At 39.3% G+C, this 12,334-nt stretch overlaps 2 protein-coding genes across 6 annotated transcripts in view; one reads left to right on the forward strand and one right to left on the reverse strand.

Moving 5' to 3' along the window:
* The window catches only part of GFM2 (GTP dependent ribosome recycling factor mitochondrial 2), a 75,263-nt gene that overhangs the window by 58,170 nt on the left and 4,759 nt on the right, over nt 1-12,334 (forward strand). Inside the window, exon 22 of one of the 5 annotated variants that reach the window (XM_058729544.1) lies at nt 82-1,878. The exons of the other annotated variants lie outside the window; for them this stretch is intronic. The gene's annotated coding sequence lies outside the window, so the exon portion shown is untranslated. Of the gene's footprint in view, nt 1-81; nt 1,879-12,334 lie in introns of those variants that run through there. 5 annotated transcript variants of the gene reach the window in all.
* The window catches only part of HEXB (hexosaminidase subunit beta), a 43,471-nt gene that overhangs the window by 526 nt on the left and 30,611 nt on the right, over nt 1-12,334 (reverse strand). Inside the window, exons 8-15 of the mRNA XM_058739777.1 lie at nt 8,131-8,232; nt 6,011-6,140; nt 4,448-4,628; nt 3,723-3,809; nt 2,540-2,612; nt 1,382-1,556; nt 375-465; nt 138-242 (exon numbers count right to left, since the gene is read on the reverse strand). Coding sequence (XP_058595760.1) covers nt 138-242; nt 375-465; nt 1,382-1,556; nt 2,540-2,612; nt 3,723-3,809; nt 4,448-4,628; nt 6,011-6,140; nt 8,131-8,232 — 944 coding nt within the window. The remainder of the gene's footprint in view (nt 1-137; nt 243-374; nt 466-1,381; nt 1,557-2,539; nt 2,613-3,722; nt 3,810-4,447; nt 4,629-6,010; nt 6,141-8,130; nt 8,233-12,334) is intronic.

Here is a 12,334-nt window from a genome sequence, read left to right on the forward strand (position 1 = left end):
TAATTCTGTTTCGTACAAAAATCAATTCCCAGTTTCTAAGTAAATCACTACTTGTTAGATGACATACAGTTCTTTTTATAGAAAACAAAGTTAACCATCCTGGACTTGGTAATGTCCTAACTTTCAAAATGCCGTACCTGACCATTCTGCAGCGGTGAACTGTCAGTCTGTTGTAGGCATCCCCTACACTTGTGATGTCTTCTGGACTCCAGAGTCTTTCACCAACGGCACTTGCCCGAGGCCTGTAAGTTAAATCACATGTCCCCCAAAGCAGTTTAAATTTATGTGTTCTGAAATTTCTAGTACTTCCCTACTTGGATGGAGAAGGAAAAATAAGGCACTTTAATTCAAATTTATCACTTAAAATTCCTTACCATAATCTTGGAGTAAGGTTAGTTGCATCCACAAATTCTCCCCACAGACAAGCTTCTCCACCAATGACAAGTTTTTTCTGTTCTTGAGAACCTACATTAAAATCATTGAATGGCTGTAAATGAAGTAGTTGCAGCTCCCACCTCTGACAGAGGCAATTACTGGTCCCCTGGTCAGTTCATGGTTTTGGCACAAAAAGAGGTAGCAAACTTAATTCCCACAATGCTTGTTAGCATATTTCTACAAATTGGTATCTTTAATACTAGCACATCGCTTTATTTTGGTTTTGTGCAAGCTGCTTTGGGTTCAAGAACCATTATTCCCTTGGTTGCCTAAGAAGAGTGTGCCAGGAATTCAAGTTGGAATCCTAATAAGTACTGCTCACTCCTGCCTTCAATATCTACCTCATGGTACTAAAAAAGACTACCCAATTGATATTACATTATGTCAATTCCTAACAGACTTACATACTGATTTGAAACATTTTTTTTTTTAACACTACCATTCTTTTTCTTTAAGGAAATTTTAAAAACTGGACAAAGTAGAAGTGTTCTTAGGAAGGGGGTGGTAGGACGAATAGAGGGGTGGAGCTTTAGGCTCTCAGACCCCCTTCCTTAAGTATACCTAAGACTACACAGCCTGAAATACAGGGAACTAGACTACAGCCTTCCTTAAGTGTCTTAACAACTGGAAAGGCCAGTCAGTCAAAAGCAGAGATACAAGGTTAATGCGGACAAGCGTCTTTAAAATGTAAGGTAACAATGCTCGGCAGTGGAAACGGAGATAAAGGAACCTACTTTTGAAGTTCTTTTATTCAGGCAAGGATATGGTTTCTTTCACAAATTTTAAGATGTATTGGGGGCCTTTTTTTTTTTTTCCAAGTAAACAATATCAGGACCAAACATAAAAGAGCAGATAGTGAGTAGGTAATATCTGGATGAAAATTTCCCAGTGGAAGATTAAGGGAAGAAAACTAACAACCCAAGGTAATGATAAGTGCTTCACTCACCATCAAAATGAAGAGGGTCCACTTTATAGTAATTTCTCCAATCTTGTCCATAACTAATCCAATCTAAGTACCAAGGAGCAGAAAGGATCACAGGGAAGCCAGCTGCTGTGACTTCACGTAGTTCCTCACTATATACTTGATTTTTCCACACTTGAACAATTGTACCTGGCAGAAGCTATTAAAGTTATAAGCAATATGTATTGATCAGGTCCAACAATTACAGATGAAATTAAAAGTCCCAGCCCATGTTGCTAGGAAAATAACTTCCTAAGCTTCTGGAAAAACATAATACCAAACGTTACTGGCTATAGGGCCTTAAATTTAGAAGTTTCATCAGTCTTGGGGCACCTGGGTGGCTCAGTTGGTTAAGCGTCCAACTCTTGGTTTTGGCTCAGGTCATTATTTCATGGCTTCATGAGTTCAAGCCCCAAGTCGGGCTCTGTGCTGTGTGTAGCCAGCTTAGGATTCTCTCTCTGCCCTTCCCCTGTTCTTGTTCTTTCTCTCAAAAAAAAAAAAAAAAAAGTATCAACCTTAAGGTTGGATATTTAACTTCTGCCTATATATGACACTGTATAGGTATAATCAACTAAGGCTTCACTCCCATTTGTTCCACACTACCATTATTCTTACTTTGGAACTGTGGGGATGTCACTAACTCTTCTGGAAAGATAATAGTAGTAGCTGGATTTGAAATTCTCAGTTACCCAAAGGAAAATAAAAAGTGTGTATGTTGACAATTATTGCTACCTTCGTAGCAATAAAGATTCATCTGTTCTTGTTTGTTCTACCCTTGTTTTTGTTGTTTTACCCCACATGGGACTCAATCCCACAGGATTATGATCTGGGCTGAAATCAACAGTTGGATGATCAACCTCCTGAGCCACCTAGGTGCCCATGTTCTGCCCTTGTAAAACAAAACAAAACAAAACTTCATGTGCTTCAACTTGTGACAAATAATGAGAATAGTGGGGGGAGGAAGATGGGAGACATGAAAGGGAGGCACTAGCCTTGGCCTACAGCTATTGCCTAACAAAAGTTTAAACTAAAAGGTAAGCTACTTTCCCCATAATGTTGAGGACAACTTCATTAGGGTTCCTTCCTTCCAAGATGTAAGTCTCTCGTATTATCAGAATCAAATGCAGTCTTCATACTTCTCACCTTCACGTGATCATCAAAAACCTCTTGCCAGACTATGGATCCCTTCTTTACAGTTGAAACAATACCCAAAAGCCTACCATTGGGGAAAAAAAAAAAAATTCAGATCACAAGCTTAACAGTGTATTTAAAGCATGCAGGGTTTCTATGAAGGACTACCATGTTGAGAGGTGCCTTGCACTGTAGCACAGCTTTAAAGCAGAACCTGCTCAAGTTGGATCGTGACCCAATGTGGTTCCTGCTTTCCAGCACATGGCTGGGGACATCACACAGCAGAGGGGTTTAAAAGTCATCTGCTGAATGAATGTGCTACGTACATCTCCAGGTGGGGAAGACATGGCAATTCAAGGTAATATACAAACCACCATCTCAGGTTATTTCTTGAGTCTCAGAATAAACTATAAAAATTGCTGGCAGTTAGTCCACAAATATTTCCTAGTCTCTAGACAATTCCAGGTATTGTGCAGGATTAGAAAATTAGAATGTACTACACAAAAAGCAAAATAGGAAAAGGCTTGAATCTGGGCTTGTCTAATATAAGAGTTGGCAAACTACAGCCTACAGCCTGTTTTTGTATGGCTCATGAGCTAAGGATGGTTTTTACACTTGTAAATATTGTTTTAAAACAAGAATACTATGCAACTGTGTGGCCTATGAAGCCTAAAATATTTACTACCTGCCCCTTTAAATTTTCTCCAGTGTAAGTATAAACAGCCACATGTGGCTGTGCTATCATACTGGACATAAGAGATCTAAAGTAGAAGAATGCTCCTGGAGTTAACCAAAGGGAATGAATTCCACAGGCTGGATGGTGATGAAGACTTCACAGGCAAAGCAGGGCTTTGAACTGAATTCTTTGAACAGAAGACTGCTCAACATTATTTCATCATTTAATGCAAGAGTCTTAATGTCAGTGATTTAAAGAAAGCAGTGCATACTGCTTCCTTCTTGATTTTTCACTTTGTCCAACAAGGTATAATATCTATCTATATAGATATCTATCTATATATAATATCTATATTATTATATAGGTCTTTGACAAGGGGTAATATCTATATGTCTCTATATATAATATCTATACTTTCACAAGGGGTAGAGAGAAAATGAAAAAAGAGTACTAAATAGCTAAAACTTTTACAAAAATCACAGATGAAATAAAAATAGAGGAGGCTTATAAGTAACTTACTTTTGAAGGTAGAAAGATTCTAGTCTTCTAAAATCTTTGCCAAAACCTTTCTGCTTCATGAAACCCTGGATTTCTGGATTAGACTCCCTTTAACAAAAAACAGTGATTAAAACTACATTAAAAGTTTGATAAACCCAATCTATTTAAAGCAGCATAGATCTCTATTAAAGTTTGTAGACAGAAAATAAGCCTAAAAACTTTATTATGAGTTACCCAGGTTTTTCATTATGGTTACTTGTGAAAATAGCTTTCCCCACCTCTCTCCTCCAACTAAGGCTATTTGCAAAGAGGATTTTTGTTTAAATGTTTTATTTAATTTTGACAGTGTGTGTGTGAGCAGGGGAGGGGCAGAGAGAGAGAATCCCAAGCAGGCTCCATGCTGTCAGCACAGAGCTCATGACCTGAGCCAAAACCAAGTCAGATACTCAACTGACTGAGCCACACAGGCGCCCCGCAAAGGATTTTTATTTGAGAAAAATCTCCCCCACCTAATCACTGCCTTTTCACTAAAGCTGTTCTTGTTCACTGTAGTCTGTTTCCAGTCCCCACGGTCTTTTCACGTCTCGATTCTCCTTCCTAAAAGCTTTTATTCTCAAGTTATGTTGCTAACTTAAAACCTAGCAAGCAGAGATCTTTCCCAAATCTTCCTTTTTCACGTGGAAACCTCTAATATCTACTTCGAATGCAATGGTTAAAAAAGTAAGGCTTTTAAAGAATTGTCATACCAACATGTAAATTCCACTTCATCTCCTCCCAAGTGAACGAAGTGATCTGGAAACACCATACTAACTTCTTTGAAAAACTGAGACAGGAAGTTATAAGTTGAATTCAGAATAGGGTTTATAGGTCCAAAGGTCCCAGACTGCTTATGTTCATTGTAACATGGAGTCAGGAGGTCTTTCTGACCTGGAAGAAGAAGTATTTTAATCACCAAGACATCACTTTGCATGTGATTATACTACTCTATTTTGTTGAAGCTGTAAGAGAATTTATACAGAAAAAGATAACCTTATGAGCAATTGTCTCTTGAATCCTGTCCTCTGTACCTCTGTTTCCCTTTCCTCACCCTATTTTATCCATTTCAGATATCTCGTTTATTTGGCACTAACAAATCTTGACCTCACCCAAACCCTTTTTCCTAAGTTTCAATCCATATTTCAGATTCCCTGCTCAACACAATTAGATATCCCAGCTGCACTTCAAATACCATCTAACAAAAGCGAGATTCTCTGTTCTGTAAGCTCCTTCAGTAGCTGCTCCTGATTACTGTGTTCTGGTAAGCGTTTACCATCTTCCTCCTCTTTAAGTTTTCCTTCTTCTCTCAGGGTTGATCAGTTGCCAAGTTCTAGGGATGTCTCTCAGTTCTGTACATTATTTTCCATTTCCATTAACACCATTCTGGTCTAGGACTTCATCTCCTTCCCCTTCCAGTCGACCACTTCCTCACATAGGTTTTCCTGAAGTGTGGTTCCCATGAGTCCTGCTGGAGCCCACATTCCTCACCCAAGGCCCTCCACACTATTCTCCGTATCTACCCTAATAGTACTGAACAATTGTAAATGCCAGGTGCTGTGTTGCATGTTATTTAACCCTCAAAAAATTATATGATAGTTACTACATTTTAGAGATGGGGAAACTGAGGATGAGACATTCTACAACTTGATCAAGGTCACTCAGTTTATAAAAGGCAGAAGTAGGATTCAAACCCAGACAGTGTGGCTCAAGACTCAGTTCTTAACCACCCTATAATGCTTCCTAGTCTTTGCTGCACTACACTCCAACTAATGCCCTTCCTCATGTTATTCCCTTTACTAGAAACATGAATATATTCTTTGATCTCTCAAAAGCATTTTTAGTGTTATCCAGGAAACTATTTCTTAACATTCACTTAGCATGTTCTACTTGTAATTTTTCCTTTAGACGTTTTTTTTTCCATACTTTAGGCAGTGACTTGCTCACAACAGACACATAATAACTGAATTCCATCTGTCAATAGTGCTATCCTTGTGCAAACCACAAGGTATTAAGAACAAAATGAACAGGGACGCCTGGGTGGCTCAGTTAAGTGTCCAACTCTTGATTTTATCTCATGTCATGATCTTATGGTTTGTGAGTTCGAGCCTCAAGTCAGGCTCTGTGCTGACAGCATGGAGCCTGCTTGGGATTTTCTTCCTCTCTCTCTGCCCGTCCCCCACGTGCACTCTCTCAAAAATATCAACGTTAAAAAAAAAAATGCAGGAAGGACCTCAGGTATTCACTCTTTGCAACTTAAAAATGACACTCCTTACCTTTTCCCCAAGACTGTGTATGTCCAGGGCTATCAAATTCTGGTAGGACTCGAATCCCTCGTAATCTGGCATATTCAATCACCGTATGCACATCGTTTGGTGTATAAACATGAGACAGAGAATAGCTGCCCTGTAAAGCCGTATTTATTAAAATGTATGAAATGGGTTTGTCCAGGATACTGTTAACAGTTCTGTTTGCATAGTGATAGGTGATTTTTCTTGTGTAACAATGTATTAAACAGTCCAGTGTGGTGGTGGAGGACTCATTTTTTTTTCTTTAATCCCCACTTTTATTCATTCATTCATTCATTCACAAGGAAGCTCTACGCCCAGTGTGGGGCTTGAACTCACTACCCCAAGATCAAGAGCTGCATGGTCTACCGACTGAGCCAGCCATTTAAATTATTTACCGTATCTTATCAGCTCTCAGCACACTGTGGGTTAATTCCAGATTTACTAATAGAACTATCTCTTCTAGTTCCTGTTGGTTCAGGAACATCTATCCTCATGCTATTTCAACCTCATGTAACCATACAACAAAATACAAATAAAATGTTTGACTCCAAAGTCAAACTTGTGAAAATGGAAAATACACTCCCCTTGTCAGTTTTAGAATAAAAATTCACACACTATTACAAAGCTGAGCTGTTGCCTTTCGAAGTCATTTTAATTACTATCAGCTTTAAAAATTCCCCCACACATATTCTGATAAGTGACTTGATTTTTTTTTTTTTTAAGATTACCCTCAATCCCTTTATAGGTTACACTTGGGTTGTAACTAAAAGTTGATTAAAGGTGTTAGCGTAAAGCACATTTTTCAAGCCATAAATATGTAAATATTACATATAAATTATAAGCTATATCTAAATTTATACATAAATGTAAATGCTCAACTCCTAAAAAGTAATCCTGTCTCACACCCCCCAAATTTGTATCTAATCAAGATCAGATCTAACTACTCATAGTAAATACAGGACAGGAGAATAATTGACAATATGAGAATGCAATCAGCAAAACCCAGACTTTGGGAACTAGACAAATGATTTAGTTTAACAAAAATGGCAAATTACAAAAAAAATAGATGGGCAGGGAGATACCTATAACACCAAGACAATGGACACACTGACCACAATGTATGGAACTCATTTGCATGCCATTACAAATAAGATTTTGTTCATTAAAACAAGGTAAAACACTTGGGGAAATATAAATAATGATTGATTAGCTGGATTACTGTTAACTTTTCAGCTGCAATAGTATATTATGGGTTTGTTGTTGTTTTTAAAGAAAGACCTTTTTACAAATGTGATGTGGTGTCTGGGATTTTCTTTAAAATATGGTAGGAAGGGAGGGTGAGTGTAAGTGATACAAGATTGGCCAAGTTCTGATTACTGAAGCTGGGTGACAAAGACATGGAAATCTCTGTCGTCTATGTTTACTTCTGTGTATGTGTGAAATTTTCTGTAATAAAAAGTAAAACAAAAGCAAACAAAAACGGAGTGCCAGTAACATTTCAACCTATACTACGTCATAACATTGGAGAGAGCTTGGGTACTGTGGATAGAGGACATTCAGAGTCCTGGTTTTGTCCCTTCCTAATTGCGACTACAGATAAGGATGTCAGTCTCTCTGTATTACAGGGAGATTAAACAAGATGACACAGGCTTGCTCCCACCTCCACTGATTTATAATACAATTAATTTGAACACTTCTGAGACAGCAATTATTTGCTAAGAAGCTCTCATCTCTAAAATTCTCAATGTAGTTTTTCAGAAAGAAAAAAATCATTTACAGTATCCGGTAACAACTCCACATTAGGTGATAAAAATACTTAACCTTCTATTAGTTATGAATGCTTCAGGTCTCCTATATTCATTTAAGTTTTTAAAATTCTATTTATATAACTATTAGACATCACTTATTTACAGTAACTTAACCATTATAAAAAGTTTTATGGATCTAAATTGCTAAGCCACGGCCTATTAAAGAAGTTTTTAAACCACAAACATATAACTTTTATATTTTAATTCCATCCGTAAGAAAAAACATTTAAGCTCAAAATTCTAATGAAATCATACAAACATTTTTGAAGACAGACTACAATAACATGAATTACTCACTTTGTTGCTTAACTCAGGAAAAGTGACACTCTGATAAGGGAAAGACTGGTCATCAACTATGTGCCAGTGGAGAACATTAAATTTATTAAAAGCCATGGCATCCTGCAAGCAAACATGTTAAAAAATTAACATACCACAGATATAATACACACACAACCCAACTTACTTATCTACATTCAGTATTGTCTCCAATGTGTCTACCTCGTTTTAGGGGCGCCTGAGTGGCTCAGTCGGTTAAGCGTCTGACTTCAGCTCAGGTCATGATCTCATGGTTTTTGAGTTTGAGCCCTGCACTGGGGTCTCTGCTGTCAGTGTAGAGCCTGCTTCAGATCCTGTCCCCTTCACTCTGCCCTCCCCTCGCTTGCTCGCTCTCTCTCAAAAATAAATAAACCATGGGGCACCTGGGTGGCGCAGTCGGTTGGGCATCCGACTTCAGCCAGGTCACGATCTCGCGGTCCGTGGGTTCGAGCCCCGCGTCAGGCTCTGGGTTGATGGCTCAGAGCCTGGAGCCTGTTTCCGATTCTGTGTCTCCCTCTCTCTCTGCCCCTCCCCTGTTCATGCTCTGTCTCTCTCTGTCCCAAAAATAAATAAATGTTGAAAAAAAAAAAATTAAAAAAAAAAAAATAAATAAACCATCAAAAAAAATTCTTTTTCAGGAGCGCCTGGGTGGCTCAGTTGGTTAGGCATCCAACTCTTCGTTTCCACTCAGATCATGATCTCACAGTTCGTGAGTTCAAGTCTTGTGTGGGGCTCTGTGCTGACAGCACAGAGTCTGCTTGGGATTCTCTCTCCCTGCTCCTCCTGCACACTGTATCTCAAAAATAAATAAATAAAAATTTAAAAATAAGTTACTTTTTCAGCAAAGCAAGAACGAGAAAGAAGTATAAATTATATGGTATGTCACTTTTATTTTTTTTAAGGTTTACTTATTTTTGAGACAGGGAGAGACAGAGCAAGAACGGGGGAGGGTCAGAGAGAGAGGGAGACACAGAATCCAAAACAGGCTCTAGGCTCTGAGCTGTGAGCACAGAGCCCGACGCGGGGCTCGAACTCACAGACTATGAGATCATGACCTGAGCCGAAGTCGGACGCTTAACTGACTGAGCCACCCAGGCGCCCCTGGTATGTCACTTTTTAAAAAGCCTATTCAGCATCTGTATTTATTCTAAACAGGGAGCTCTAACTTTGTTCTAGGAAAAGGTTGTCATCTTGTAAATTCCAATTCAATTCTTGTGAATTTAGGCATTGGCCTAGAACAGAAAATGTTCATTTTTGGGAACAGAGCAGGGGGAAATGGAGTATTTAAGTATCAGGACTTACAATTCCCACAGAAAAAGTCATTTACAGAATTCATCACAATTCTGACATTTGAGTGCTATCCCTTCTTTAGCAATCAAAGAAACTTGGTATAAAAATGCAAAATTCTCAGGAATTTTTGGGGAAATTGCTATCAATTTTATTGATGTTCTAGAGGAATAAACAATGTTTTATTTATATAAAATATAAACAGACTATTGAAAAAAGATAAAAATAGTAAAAGGGTAGATTTGTTTGCCCTACCAGCTAATTAAAACTTAAAGCCTCTTTTCTCCATCAAGACTGAAAGGATTTGCTGATGCATATGGGAAATAGCTTACCTACAGGCAGTTAGACAAAAGAGTAAAAGTTTTCTAGTGCATAATGGCAAGATTTTTACCATCAGAGGAAGGAGTGCCTCAGTAAAGACCAGGGGCTTGCAAACTTTTTTCATGAAGGGCCAGACAGTAAGTACCTTGGTTTTATGAGCCACATGTTTCTGTCACAACTGATCCTGCAGCTGTAGAGCAAGATAAAATGTAAACAAATGGATGTGGCTGCGTTCCAGTAAAACTTCGTTAGCAGAAACAAATACAAACTGGATTTGGCCCTTGGGCTCTAGTTTGCCAACCCCTGATATAGATAAGAAATAGAATCAGATAAAAATGTAGAGGTCAGGTAGAAGATACAGTAGGAAGATCCCAAGTTCACCTTGTCCCACTGACATAACAAGATATCTTAACAGTTATATCTGGACAACTAATACTAAAGACTGGCAGAACAGACCTTCCACAGTTAATCGAAGAGCGAAGGCCACACTGAAACAGAGGAATGGAGATATGGTTGGGAACCAAAACCCTGGTGAGACTAACCACAACCAAGAGGGACATCAGATGCACAGAGACACGAGCCCCCACACCAGACACCCAAGATACTGGGGACTTGCACTGAGAAGATGTATCTCCATGACATCTGGCTTTGAAAACCAGTGGGACTTTTAAAATCAGTGCACTTACCTCCAAGAGCCAGAGGGCAACAGGAAACAAAGTCTCTGCCCTTAAACAGCACACATAATAAATAACCACCCACACAGCACAGAAGCAGCAGTTCGTAAAATGCCTGGGGTATGGTAAAGGAGATTTATTTACTAATCTCAGAACATGCACCAGAAGGGCAGGGATCTTGAGGAGACCTTCTCTAAGAATCAAAGTGGTGGCAGGCACCAGTCATTTCTCTTCTCCCCACACCTAGATAGCTAACACCAAACACCTCACCTGCTTTGCTAACACCACGGGCCCCGCCTCATTCAAAGTGCCTCCTGCCTCGTGGAGAGGAGGAGAATAACCCCATATACCAACATGCCTGCAGTTCCAGCAGCTGAGCCTTTTAGCCGGCTTCTCAAGAACAAGTCCTGCTGGGAGGTGCTCCCACAACTGCAGCAAAGAGGCTACGTCCAGACTAGTTTGACTGCTGCCCACCCCCCTACCCCCTCTGAGCCCACAGTGGACTCAGGCCCTTCAACAGTGCAGGGACCAAACCCTGCGTGCTGTACTCAAAGCAGGCAACATGGGTCATTAGAGTCAAATGGGCTAAAGGCAAACAAAGCTCAACCGCAACAAGGCACATGCAACCTACACAGGAGACATCCCTGGAACACCAGATTCTAGCGACCAGGAACACTGCTACAGGGCACCAAAACACCTCTTCTACATAAGGTCACTACTTCCAAGACCAGGAGACACAGCAGACCTCCATAATTCATAAAAACAGAGAGACAAGATGAGAAGACAGAAGAGCAGGTCCCAAATGAAAAGGACAAAAATCCTAGCAACAGGGTTCAATGAAACAGAAAAGCAATACACCTGATACAGAATTGGAAGTAATGGTCATACCTGAAACTAATATTCCACTATACAGTAACCTCCTGGAATTTAAATAAACAAACAAAACAAAGTAATGGTCATAAAGATACTCAGACTTGAGAAAAGAGTGGATGAACTCAGAATGTCAACAAAGAGATAGAAAATAATGAAAGAACAGATAAAGAATTTAGTAACTGAAATTAAAAAAAAAAAACTAGAAGAAACAGGTTAGAGGATGCAAAAGAACACATCAGTAATCTACAAGACACAGTAATGGAAAGCAACCAAGATCAGCAAAAAGAAAAAAATTCTAATATAAAATGAGAACAGCTTAAGGGGACCCAGATGACATCACATGTAATAACATTTGAATTAGAGGAATCCCAGGAGAAGAGAGAAGGGAGTAAAAACTTATCTGAAGAAATAACAGCTGAAAACTTAATCTGGGGGAGTAAACAGCCACCCATATCCAGGAAGCACAGAAAGTTCCTACCAAGATTAACCCAAGTAGGTCCAGATCAATACATGTAATAATTGAAGCAGCAAACATAATGATAGCGAATCTTAAAGCTACAGAGAAAACAGTAACATACAAGGCAAACCCTATAAGGCTGTTAGCTGATTTTTCAGCAGAAACTTTGCAGGCCAGTAGGGAGTGACCTGATATATTCCAAGTGCTGGGAGGAAAAAAACCTGCAAACAAGAACATTCTACCCAGCAAGGTTCTCATTCAGAAAAATAGTTTCTAAGGCAAACAAAAGTTAAAGGAGCTCACTACCGTTAAACTGGCCTTAAAAGAAATGTTAAAGGGACTATTTTAAGTAGAAAGGTAAGGCCGTAAACAGAAGATAATTATGAAAGGAAGAAGTTTCACGGGTAAAAGCAAACATATAATAAAGGTAGATTAGTCATTTATAAAGCCAGTATGGGGGCGCCTGGGTGGCTCAGTTGGTTGGGCGGCCAACTTCGGCTCAGGTCATGATCTCGCGGTCCGTGAGTTCGAGCCCTGCATCGGGCTCTGTGCTGACCACTCAGAGCCTGGAGAC

Source organism: Neofelis nebulosa, chromosome 1 (genome assembly GCF_028018385.1).
Source record: "Neofelis nebulosa isolate mNeoNeb1 chromosome 1, mNeoNeb1.pri, whole genome shotgun sequence".
In the NCBI taxonomy this organism is placed as follows: Eukaryota; Metazoa; Chordata; class Mammalia; order Carnivora; family Felidae; genus Neofelis; species Neofelis nebulosa.